At 40.5% G+C, this 11,909-nt stretch overlaps 1 protein-coding gene across 1 annotated transcript; it reads left to right on the plus strand.

Annotated features, from left to right (window-relative positions):
* The first annotated feature begins 1,927 nt into the window (after window positions 1–1,927).
* On the plus strand, window positions 1,928–9,527 carry LOC145418500 (androgen-induced gene 1 protein-like). The gene is made up of 6 exons (XM_080286901.1): window positions 1,928–2,043; window positions 2,839–3,020; window positions 5,521–5,658; window positions 6,611–6,828; window positions 7,534–7,685; window positions 9,377–9,527. The coding sequence occupies exons 2-6, from the start codon at window positions 2,865–2,867 to the stop codon at window positions 9,442–9,444; spliced, it is 732 nt and encodes a 243-aa protein (XP_080143027.1). The 5' UTR covers window positions 1,928–2,043; window positions 2,839–2,864; the 3' UTR covers window positions 9,445–9,527.
* Window positions 9,528–11,909: the final 2,382 nt, after the last annotated feature.

Genomic DNA, 11,909 nt, shown 5'->3' on the forward strand with positions numbered 1-11,909 from the left:
AAATGTGCATATCATTATTCCAGACAACGATAAATTATCACCTCACCCACTCTATTCCACCCCTCCCGTCCACCCACCCACCCCATCCCACTCACACACCCACTTATCCACCACCCAACCCAACCCATCTGCCCACCACTCTACTCTAGAAGAGATCATCATTAGGATGACTTTCAAGTTTACACACACACACACACACACACACACACACACACACACACACACACACATCACCGCATCATCCCAGAGTTTACCTCTCACTCTCTATCTATCTATCTATCCACCTCTCTATCTGTCTATCCATCTATCTTCGATGATGATGATGATACAACGACGACGGTGACAATGAGGATAACTAATATTACAAGGCTGGGATGGAACAAGGCAGGTGAGAGTCAAGTGTTCAGAGGAGTGGAATGATGGTCCTGCCATTATAGTTTGATTGATTGATTGATTGATTGATTGAGAGAGAGAGAGAAAGAGAGAGAGAGAGAGAGAGAGAGAGAGAGAGAAAGAGTGTGTGACAGACAGACAGACAGACAGACAGACAGACAGAGATCATAGTACTGAACAGGTTAAAGAACTAGTGTTTCTAACAGTAGATATCTTGAGGGGGTCGGGGAGTAGGGAGGAGGAGGGTTAGGTAAGAGAGAGGAGAGATGATGGGGGAGTAGAGAAGAGGGGAGGGAGGAGGGAGATTGGAACAGAGTGAAAAAGAAGGGGGGGGAGGGAAAAGGAGGAAAGGGTGAGGGGTGGAGAGAGAGTTGAGGGTGAGGGGAAAGGAGAGGAGGAAAGATAAGGGGAAAGGGAGTAAGGAGATGGGAGTGGGGGAGGGGAAGGTGTCAGAGGGAAAGGGTGAGAGGGGGAATAAAGATGAGGAGAGAGAAAGAGAATAAGGATGACGGGGAAGGATGGTGCTAATTTAGCGTTGGTAATGTGCTTTCTTACACAGTAACCAAAGGAGGAAGGGATTTTCATTGATTCTTGTGTCACACATACTCTGCCTGTCTAATAGTTAATTGGCATGCAAAAAACAAGCTGATCAATTTCTAGCATGTAGGTGACGGATGCAGTCATTTCCGAAATAGCGCTAAAACGATCAGAAAATTTTTAGGAAGATACGAAGGGACACAATATGGGATATAGGGATAGCCGATAGGTCACACACACCGCAACTCAGCCAGGAGACAGGGCGTGTGTGCTGGGCATTCCCCAGGCCCTGTCTTCCCCCTTACCTTACTCAAGACAACCACCACCAACCGGGCTACAGCAAGGCCCGGTCTCCTCGAATGAGGAGAGAATCAACAACAACAACAACAAGCCGATAGGTAACATTTCGACGTCAGGAGACGAGGAAACGAAATTATATTGCATTCTGCTATTAACTGTAATTTAACAAAGCTAAATGTGTGTGGCATGACCCACCACCTCTTTTTGATGCATAAATACTCTGTATACACCTACAACAATAAAATTTATTCAGTCAATCAATCAGAAAGTATCACATTGACACAGACACCACTGCAAATATACTCAAATCAGACTAGAGTAGATGAGAGTGGTTATAGCTGTAGAACAAAACAATAAAAATAACCAGGCAGCCAAAACAAAAAGAATAAAAAATAAAAAAAAAGAGGAGCCGAATTAAACTCAATTTCGAACCCGTTACTTGACAATATTGGACATAAACAATTGAAGGGTTTGTTCCAGTTTACGGCCTGGATCTTATATTTCACCATAGTATTTGTAAAATATGATTGTAAATGTTTTTGGTGCATTAGAACGGAGAATTATGAAAAAGATAATTTTGGTAGTACTGTATTAAATTTGAGTTAAAACACAGAACTTATGATACAGGTTTATTAAATTATTAAAGCCAAACAGTCTCGATCGAACACTCATGACAACCTTTGATCGGGCTGGGGGTGCGGTTAATATCAGGGATTAGCAGCTGATTCGCAATTACTGCCTGTAAGCATTGACAGCCACTCATTGGTAGAGCCTCCATGCAAGTCACTCTTCCGTGGCAGCCTTGAGAGTCACGTAAGTATTTAATTTATGCATATTTTACGGCGGGGAATGGGGTTCCGATGATGGTTATTCAACTTGATGTGTCATGGTGACGAAGGTCATTACTTAAGCCTTTCCTCAGTTTCCTGGGTGTGACAGTCGAAATAGTACAGTTGTGGGGGGCAGGTGAAACTCATGACCAGACTCTAAGTAAGAAAGGAGCAACATTTGCTGCCGTTAGTCTGTATGTCAAAATATCCTCCAAGCATTATTTCCAAAAATCTTACAAAAAAGAAAGTGTCAAGGGAGGGGATTAAAGAAATGGGCATGAGGCACAAAGAATAAATTAGATAAGCCACAATTATGGTGGGTGTGGGGAGGGGTCAAGAGAGTGCGGCCTGTGGAAAGGTATGCAGGAATTTTAGATTAATGGCTTGCATGCAGTGAAGGTTTTTGTCAAAAATTTCTTTCTTTTTTTTCAGTCCATAATGCTTTCTTCCCCAACCCAATCAGTCATTCTACAGCAATTGTGTATTAATTAGTATTATCTCCCCATCAGATTCATGCCTGACACACTCAACCAATCACCAATGTAAAATGATAAGATATTTCTACAAGCCTTCCTTGAATGGTATGTCATTTTAGCAAGTTGGGCCGTTTGATCTCTATTGTGTTATTTGTTTCCGATTGGGCGTCCTACCAGGTGAGCAAACAAACCCAGGAAAAAGATAAGTGTGCATTTTTCTTTTATACCTGGTGTCTTGTGATGCAGGTTAAAAACACGTTCTTGGAGTGAAGGCAGTAAATGAAATGTATTGCTCTTTCCAGATTGAAGGTAGTTACTTGTGTGCATCATGGGGGCACTGACAACACTCTTCCACCTGGCCATGGTGGTGCATTATGGGTACGGCATCAAAGTATATCTGCTCGACCTTAGACCACCAGAGGAGATTCTCAAGCTGAGGAACATTGGTTATGGGCCCTTTAAGTACCTTACTTTTTGGGATATGGTGAGTTTTAGTGATATTGTTCTACTTGACGATCATCTCTGACCCATTTCGGCTGAGTTGATGGCTACATGTAGTCAGATTGGAGGGCTGATTTGACTAATAAACGAGGAGACTCATATCCCGTCAGATTTTATGCAACCATGACTTAGTATTCAGGTTATGCAAGGGGATCAGTTCCATCAGGTGAAAACAAACAGGCTGTAATACAGTATTAGGAATGTTGTAAACCAGGGTTCTCTAAAATGTTCATAATGTTTTATTATTTTTCATTTTATTCTTGGTCCCTTCAGATGAATTCATTCAGCTAAGGGAGGGGTTAGTTTCAGTGCTTTTCAGCCCCTTGCCTTGTGAGTCGTCTTTCCTGAATTAAATAAAATTGTTTGGGTAGTAATGTCAGTTAATATGTCCTCAAGTTGAAAACATTTAATTTTTTCACTAACATTGCCATCCCCAGTTCCACTGTTTATTCCATCTTCCCCTCTAACCTCTTTCACAACCTTCCAAAACAGCAGGGTGACTCGACCAGATGTCAAGGGTTAGGCACCTTTAATTGCCATGTTATAAGCAGCACAACATGACTCCACGTTCAGCACAAACTCTGAGCCAAGCCACTTTACCACCACAGCAGCAGTACCCCAATCCTTTGTGTTATTGTCAAAGTGTATGCTTATCACCTCTGTGTCTATCTTCATCAGCACCCTTAGCTTATCAGATTTTTAAATAAATATTTGTTTTCACTTTCACTTGCTTGTAGGAGTCACTGCAATTAATACCCACTCTTTCCTGGCAGGTTTTAACCTTGTGTTTCCCCTCTAGTATGGAGGATAGGAGTCACATATTAAAGTTTCCAGACTCATCCATTTTAAATACTTGACCTTGCAGATAATTACTAGTTCTCTCAAGCACTGTCTTGTAATCTGCAGGATGAGATGTATCAGTGGTGGTATAAGCACTAGAGGCTTCCTTTGAAACCCCCTCATGCTGAATTTTTATCACATATTACAAGTCCATGAAACAATTCCTTAGTCCAGTGACATGTTTTGTATTAGTCTATTCTTGCCATAGCTAGATAATTGTTTTCAGCTTTGGGTGGAACTGGAGCTTTCAAACTGGAGTCTTTAGATATAGCCTTCATTAACTCCTTCACTGCTGGAAGTCAATCCAAAGTTGAATAAAACAAGTCTTGAAGTAGTAAAAGTAAACAATAAATTATGTAATTGGATTCATGGGGTTATAAAGTGTTGGTTTTTAGCATTTTGATCTTGGTGGTAGGTGGTGGTGACCATTATCCACTCACTTGATGTAGTGCTGCCTACGTCTTCCTTCACCTTTATCATTATTTTTCTGTTTGCCCTCCTCTATTCCAATTTCTCCCGTCTTTCTTGTCACTTTTTGTTACTCTTCTTTCCCTTTCAGGTGGCATTACATTGAGTGCCAAGGCTAATAGTTTCCTGTAAGCTAGGAAACAATTTACAATGCAGGGTGGTAGCCATATAACCAACCCATATGTGTTCTCTATGTGTCAACAAGTAGGTTGGTGGGGTATTAATGCGCCTTACCATAAAACAGCTAACTCAAAGACAAACAGCCACCCCTTACAGGATTATAGCATCTGGCTGTAGATAGATAGATGGATCTTGGCAACCTTAGCCTATGTTTCACAAGCCATGAGTCTAATATGCTATATACAGTATTTACCAAATTTTACCACTCCCCAGTCTTTATTATCATGGGATTCACTACCGCTTTACACACTGCACTGTAGCTATTCCTTAGAGAATAAGCATAAAGTGTGCTTGATACATGGTTCATTTTCATTGTACACATTGTTGATTCATTAGCACCAAGTCTTAAAGTACTTGTATATGTATCATTTGTTTGTCCAGACTGCACATAATACTTTTTTACATTTGCCTTTTAAGGTGGAAGGAGTTGGCATAGTCATACAGGTCTTGGCAGCAGTGAAATTCATATTGGGCAATACAGGTTCCTCAGCATGTGGATACTGCAGGATAAGTAAGCCATGGCACTTATCTAGGATGCTATCATACAATTTCAATCAACAAAGGAAAGACATCTCATAGTAAAAAAATCACTGTAAGGGATGCTGTTTCTAATCCTTTTCACCGAAAGATGATTTTTATGAGATGAATAAAACTATCTGTCTGTAGATTGTGACCTTAGGCTCATCTGGACATGAACCCAGTGGACTGCAGGCTGAAATTGCCCTTCTGCAGCCCACTATCCTCTTTACGGGAGATAGGGTAGGGGAGTTTAGGGGTATTTATATAACTGGGAAGTAGAGCCATCCTATTATATTGGTGCCACCATTTGTAGTCATCCTTTTCCAGCATTGTTTTATTGTACCAAGATTCAATTACAAAAGACTGCAGTATTGAAGGTCCCTAATAAAATGGAGGTAGCAAGAAAAGAGTAAGGGATGTCATCATACTGAAGTCCATATCCTGAGGTATTTCTAATGTTTCCTTTGTTATTCCAGCTGCTTCAGTTCACGTACTTCAGTTTCGCCTTTGTGAATGACATGGTAGGCACCAACACCCCTGTGCACCACAAGCAGTCGGTCACTCAGAGGGTGCGGGATTATATGTTTTCCACCGTTGCCTTCTCAGCTGGCTTGGTGAGTATTGACACCCTTCATACTTTGAATTGTTTTTAGTACCACCTTCCTCAGCATTTTGAATTTTTGAGTACAGTACATTAGGTTTAAATTAGAAATTTATTTTTTATGTACTGTTTTGCTTGTGACTCACACAAAATTGCAGAAAAATCCTGTCTTATCCATGTATCAATCACCAGACACTTCAGTCCCTTAAGGGGAGGCCACAGATGAAGTGCCCCCATGTCTCTCTGTCTTCTGCCATCTGGCTGCCCCCTGTCCATTTCACACACTCTTCCATCCTATATCTCTCCATCTCATCCTCAGTCTCCCCCTGCCCTTCCCCCCTCCGCCTCACCCACATACACTGTCCTTGTCAGTTTCACATTCTCTGTTGTGATTCCATTGCTATCTGTAAAGTTGATTCGCCAGTTTTCCCGCCACTCGAAAGACAATAGATGGCTGGCTACCATCAGCTGTGGGAGGTACTACCATAAAAATGAAGTTTTGTGAGGGGAGGGGGAGAGCCTTCCTCGTTTTTATCCTTTACTCACACATGTTGGTTAGATCGTTGGCTCTGTCATTTGTTTCCAAACTGATAACCTCATTATGGGCTAATAGACCTTCTGTTACCATATCAGTAATTCCTTATTTCATGAATGTAGTAGCCACACAGTTATCACTGTTAAACAGGACTTTCAGCTACATGTAAATGTAGTAAAAGTCCATCAGTATTTGGAAGTAATTAGTTAGTTTTTGGCACTTAGTATAGCTGGCTTCCAGCTCATAATAAACATCAACTGTACCATTGCCAGCCTCAGTATAGGGGATTCAGTTAGAGAAAGCATAGTATTGTTTGATTTGACTTTATTGTACAGGTACAGTATCATTTGTATGAGAAAACTTATGATATTTTGGAATGCTTGGCCTACAATAAGGACAACCTGTTTAAGTTTGCTCTTGTTACCAACAGTTTGTGACGGTGTCATTCTGGGGCCTGTACAATATAGACCGCAAGTTGATATTCCCAGAGATATTCGACTCATTCTTTCCATTGTGGCTGAATCACAATGTGCACACCACGCCGGGTGTCGGGGCATTGCTGGAGCTCTGCCTCATACAACACAGCTTTCCCTCGCGCACCTCGGGATTTGCTACAGTCGCATTTTTCACCTTAATATACTTGAGCTGGTTAGTACGGTACAATATGTGAGAGCCACCTTCACTATTAGCACACACTTTGTATTATAAGAACCTTGAATACTGTTCATCATTATCATCATCATCACAGGATTTCCCACTGTCATGTTCTTCTGCCTTGTCTACTTGTGCATTTTATTATATACCAGTACTCAGATATGAAGCACTCATGTATAGAATATGAAGCACTCATGTATGGAAGGTAGGTAATGTCTTTATAATGGAGCCAGAATTCTAGGGGCTCAAGTGGTTAGTGAATGAGTGTGTGGCCTATTTCTTTGTGTATGTCATTGATCAGTTTTTCCATTGTTATGATTTTCTCTATTCGTGCATTCTGGATCTTACCTTACTCGATTGTTTGGTGGGAAAAAGAGCAGGATGATGTTGGTATGAAATAAGATTTTTTTATGACTTATAGTGATGATTTATTGTGCTGTATGGATTGATAAAAAATTTATATGGGTTGTGGTAGCATACAAGACTTCATAACACTTCTTCTCAGTGAGTTATTTTGCATGTTATTCATCTTCATCTTCATGTACCTTACTGAAGTTAACTGTGTTGATACAAAAAATATATATATAACATAGAAGAGAATATCAATTTGTACGATAATGTGCACCTGCATAATGAATTGCCATGAAATAATTACCATGAAATCTGGGCTGTCACCTAATCTATTGACTTACATTCCAGGGTGTGTTTTATTGCATACCAGACTGGCCACTGGGTGTACCCAGTGTTGGCCAATCTGATAATGCCGGCACGGGTGGCCTTCATTGGCTTTATGATGGTGCTCATGGGCGTCTTTTACTTCATCGGGGAAAGTATCCACAAAAGAGTCTGGGGTGAGTGTGAATAGAATATAAAGCATTAATCTGAGTGGCATAGGAGGCTTTATATTACCTTTTTCCAAGCTATTTTTTGTGCATGTTGTAGTACCTGTACACCCTGATGTCCTTTCATACATCATTCATATATTGCACAGTATTTTTGGAGATGCCTTCGCATGGTGGTACCAGTATAATCAGTGATTCCTCTGCCTGGTTCTACATACATCCCACAGCTCCCTTCCTACCACTAAAAGGAGGATGGTGAACTGATGGAAAAGGGCAACTTCAACCTGCAGTACACCAGGTTCACATTTCAAATGAAGGTGGGGATAGAACTGTTAGTACCGACATACAGTAGTCTGATTAAAAGATACAATATGGAAAATACATTGCAGAGAAAGAGGTACTGTAAAATCTTCTATGCGACCTAGAATACATCTCCTAATCATGTTCATGAAGCCATTTTCCTCTCACTCACATTTGGCATCTTGTATATATTGGTATTAAAGAGGAGGAAGTGTTAAGGTACATGGACTGTAACTTGACCCAAAGCAGAGTGATGTCAAAGTTACCTTGAACTACTTTTTTTCGGCATTTTTGACATTTTTTTTCCTGTCTTGGACTTCTAACATACAAACTGCTGCTAAGGTAGGTATGGTATAGATATATAAAGTTTCATGACCATTAGACAGTTAATTAAATTTATTACATGTTATGTTACTAATTAGTGGTAGGTGGTGGCGAACATCATCCACTCACTTGATGTAGTGCTGCCTACTTCTTCCTTAGCCTTTATCATTTTTTTTCTGTACCTGCCCTCCTCTCTTCTTATTTCTCCCATCTTTTCTGTCACTACTTATTGCTTTTCTTTCCGTTACAGGTGCCTTTACATTGGGCGACAAGCCTAATGGTTTCCTGTAAGCCAAGAAACCATTTACAACGCTGGGTGGTAACCATATAACCAAACCATACATGCTCCCTACGTGTCAAGTGGGTTGGTGGAGGGTTAGTGCCCCTCCCTGTAAAACAAATAACTCAGAGTCAAATGGCCACCCCGTACGGGATTATAGTGTCTGGCAATAGATAGATAGATAGATAGATGTTACTAATTCCATGGGGAAGATTGAGATATCACTCAAAACAAAATCTTTTGGGAAATATTTGGTGACAGTTGACATGGAGTTTAAGATGATGAGGATAAAAAATGAGGTTATAAAAGAGGGCAAAGAAAAACAGACATTAAAGGAGACATTGAACTTCTCACGGTCATTTGATTCAAGTTAGGTTGTGTCTGGTCACTCCTCCATAAGTTTAAGAGAGAGAGACAAAAAAATCAACCCGGTGATGCATAATACACGAATGACTAATATATTGTACCCGTCATTGGTTTGCTTTGGCCCACATGCTAGAGCTAGGTATCTCATTCAAGACAGATATCATGGTGTTAGTGGGGGTGTTTTTATGTCATGTTGATGAGTGTTGTGGAAGTAAAGTGAAGTCCGTATTAATGAAACTCAGATCGTCAGACTGTTTTCTGCGGCAGCTGGAATTGAACTCTCATCATATCAGACACCAGATTACTTCACCAACCACTTGAACACCTTTTGAAACACCCCAGATTTTGAAGGAGCGAATCTCAGTTCTCTGTATAACTTTACCTGCAGTGTTTACTGTTAGCTCATATTTTACATTTATATTCTTCTCAGGTGAGGAAGAGGAGAAGGAGACACAGAAGCAAAAGCAGAAGCAAAAGCAGAAACAGAAGATAAAATAAATGCAGGTGTGATAACGTGAAGCAGACTACCACAGTGATGGTAAGAGGAGTTACTGTGTGTCTTGATTTCTCAGTTCCATAAATTCCCAGTGTTACCCTGTCCCCTGCTGCTTTAGAGGGATGCCTTCACATGGTGACTGGGTGGTTCCAACACCTGGTTATACAAATGTATTTCAAATCCCTCCCCATCTCTTCACAAGGAGGATGGTGGACTGCAGGAGGAGGGATAACTTTTTTGCATTGAGATGAGCCTGATGTTGCAGCTACTACTGCAACAGTTATCATTCATTAGCAGTTTAATGATGACACAGCACTGCATGAAGCAGCTTGAGATGAGGACTACATGTACAGTTTTTACTTATCATTTTTTGTATAAAAGTAACATAACTCTGAAAGTAACATATTTTACTCTCACAACTTCAGATTCATGCACTAGCGAAGGCAACAGCAACAGCAGCAGGTAGGAACAGCAGTACCCCATATAGAGTATTGTACATAGTAACAGTTGATGTTACTGTTGGCAGATCAGAGCATATTGAGACATTTGTTAGCTTCTGTAGCACTGATCTCAATATTGTAGTGCAGTACAAATTTCTTATTTGTCGTTCATGTGCTGTATTAGCTTAGTCCTATTTCTCTAACCTGGCACATCAACATTCCACTAAATTTCCTTGCAATAGATCCTTGTTGTGTCACCTTTATGTGATGCATAGTCTGGCTATAAAGTCCATAGAAAATTAGAAAAAAAAATTATTTGACAAACTTACATTGCTTCATATAAAGCTCATTTACCAGTTCTCTAGAATTATTGAACCAAATTTACAATACTAACCACAGTACAGTATATAAGAAAAACTGTGATTTTTTAAAACACATCCTTGACATGTATTGAGGGCTACTTTATTTGGTCATACATTCATACTTTCTCTTTAAATTACTGCGTGGTTCATTTGAGTTTCTACATTACTTACACAAACTCAGTTAATTGATTAAGCCACTCCATGTGGTAGGTTTGCTACCATTACTGGAGGTGATACACTGGTAAATGATCTGGGGAAGAAGAGAAAAGCTAACACTGATCAATATTAATTCTTACAGATCACAATACAGAAAGTAGAGTGTAGAAAATGTATTTTAAAATTTTTGTAGTAAATCACACTAGTTACAATATGTAAGGTATACAAACTTCATCTTGTGTACAGTTCTCAGCATGTTCCATTCACTTAAGTGAGGAGACTGAAAGCAAGCCTCTTTGATCTTTCTTGTGATACAAATAAGGGGAGAGAGGAAGCCTTGGATAGCCTATTGTATTATCTGGCATTTATTGTGTGATTAGGAGGTATGATGCTCCTTGCAACATACAGGCTGAATGGTAGGGTCATATCCCTATGTGAACATGCAGAGTGGATTCCAGCCTTCCACTTTGACCCCATTTAATCACATCTTATAATACATAACCTGTGCAGTAGTATTTCTCACCAGATCTCAGAGTTATTATTAACAAACTAATCCCAAGGCAGAGTTGAGAATGACACAAGGCCACATATGTGACAAAAGATGAATGAAGGGTCAGAGGTAGTGGGTGCAACAATTTTATTGCCTTAACCATGTGGCAGCCCCACCACTCAACACTTGTGTTGCAGACCGCCTATACCCTATATATTGTAGTGTCCTCTGGCACGGGAAGGTGGGTGGGTGGGCAGTAAACCAAGGGCTTCATGTCTCCTCTGATTAATGTCAAGAGATCAAAGGAAGCCTTGCAGATTTTCCATCTTGTATAAAGAAGGGAAATTGACATAGGTAATGATTATATAGTTAATATTTGTAACAATACATATATAGGCATTACAATACCTAAATGTAGCCATTACAGTACATATTGTAGCCATTACAAAGGTCATGGAATGTAGGGCAGGTGCAGGTACTGTCAAAGAAGAGAAAGAGTGGTCATGTGCAAATTGCCACAAGGGCATGGGAGGTAATTCCATCTTGTGCAGTGTTTGTGGTACATGGGTGCATAAGAGACTTAGTGGTATTAGAGGTAGACTGGGAGGTAATGCTGATCATTTCATGTGTGCAGTGTGTCAGGGAGAGCATGTGGAGATTGTCAGGTGTAAACGGATTGATCTTGCTGGTGAGTCTCTCGACTGTGTAGAAGAGTTTTGTTATCTGGGAGACATGTTAGTGCTGGAGGTGGGGCTGGAGCTAGCTCTGTGGCTAGAGTGAGGAGTGGTTGAAAAAGATCAGGGAGCTGTTGCCTCTCCTAACACTGAGATGGCTCTCCCCTGTACTAAAGGATCTTTGTAAGTGGCATGTGTTAAGAGTGTAATGCTGTATGGTAGTGACACCTGGGCAGTAAAGGAAGAGGATGTTCCAGGCTCAGATGCACAGAAATGACAGTGAATAGGTGGATGTGCAGTGCATCCTTGAATGCGAGGCCTGGGAGGTCTAGGTTTACGATGGAA

Source organism: Coenobita brevimanus, chromosome 14, assembly GCF_032717465.1.
Source record: "Coenobita brevimanus isolate Jiangsu-jjx chromosome 14, ASM3271746v2, whole genome shotgun sequence".
NCBI lineage: Eukaryota > Metazoa > Arthropoda > Malacostraca > Decapoda > Coenobitidae > Coenobita > Coenobita brevimanus.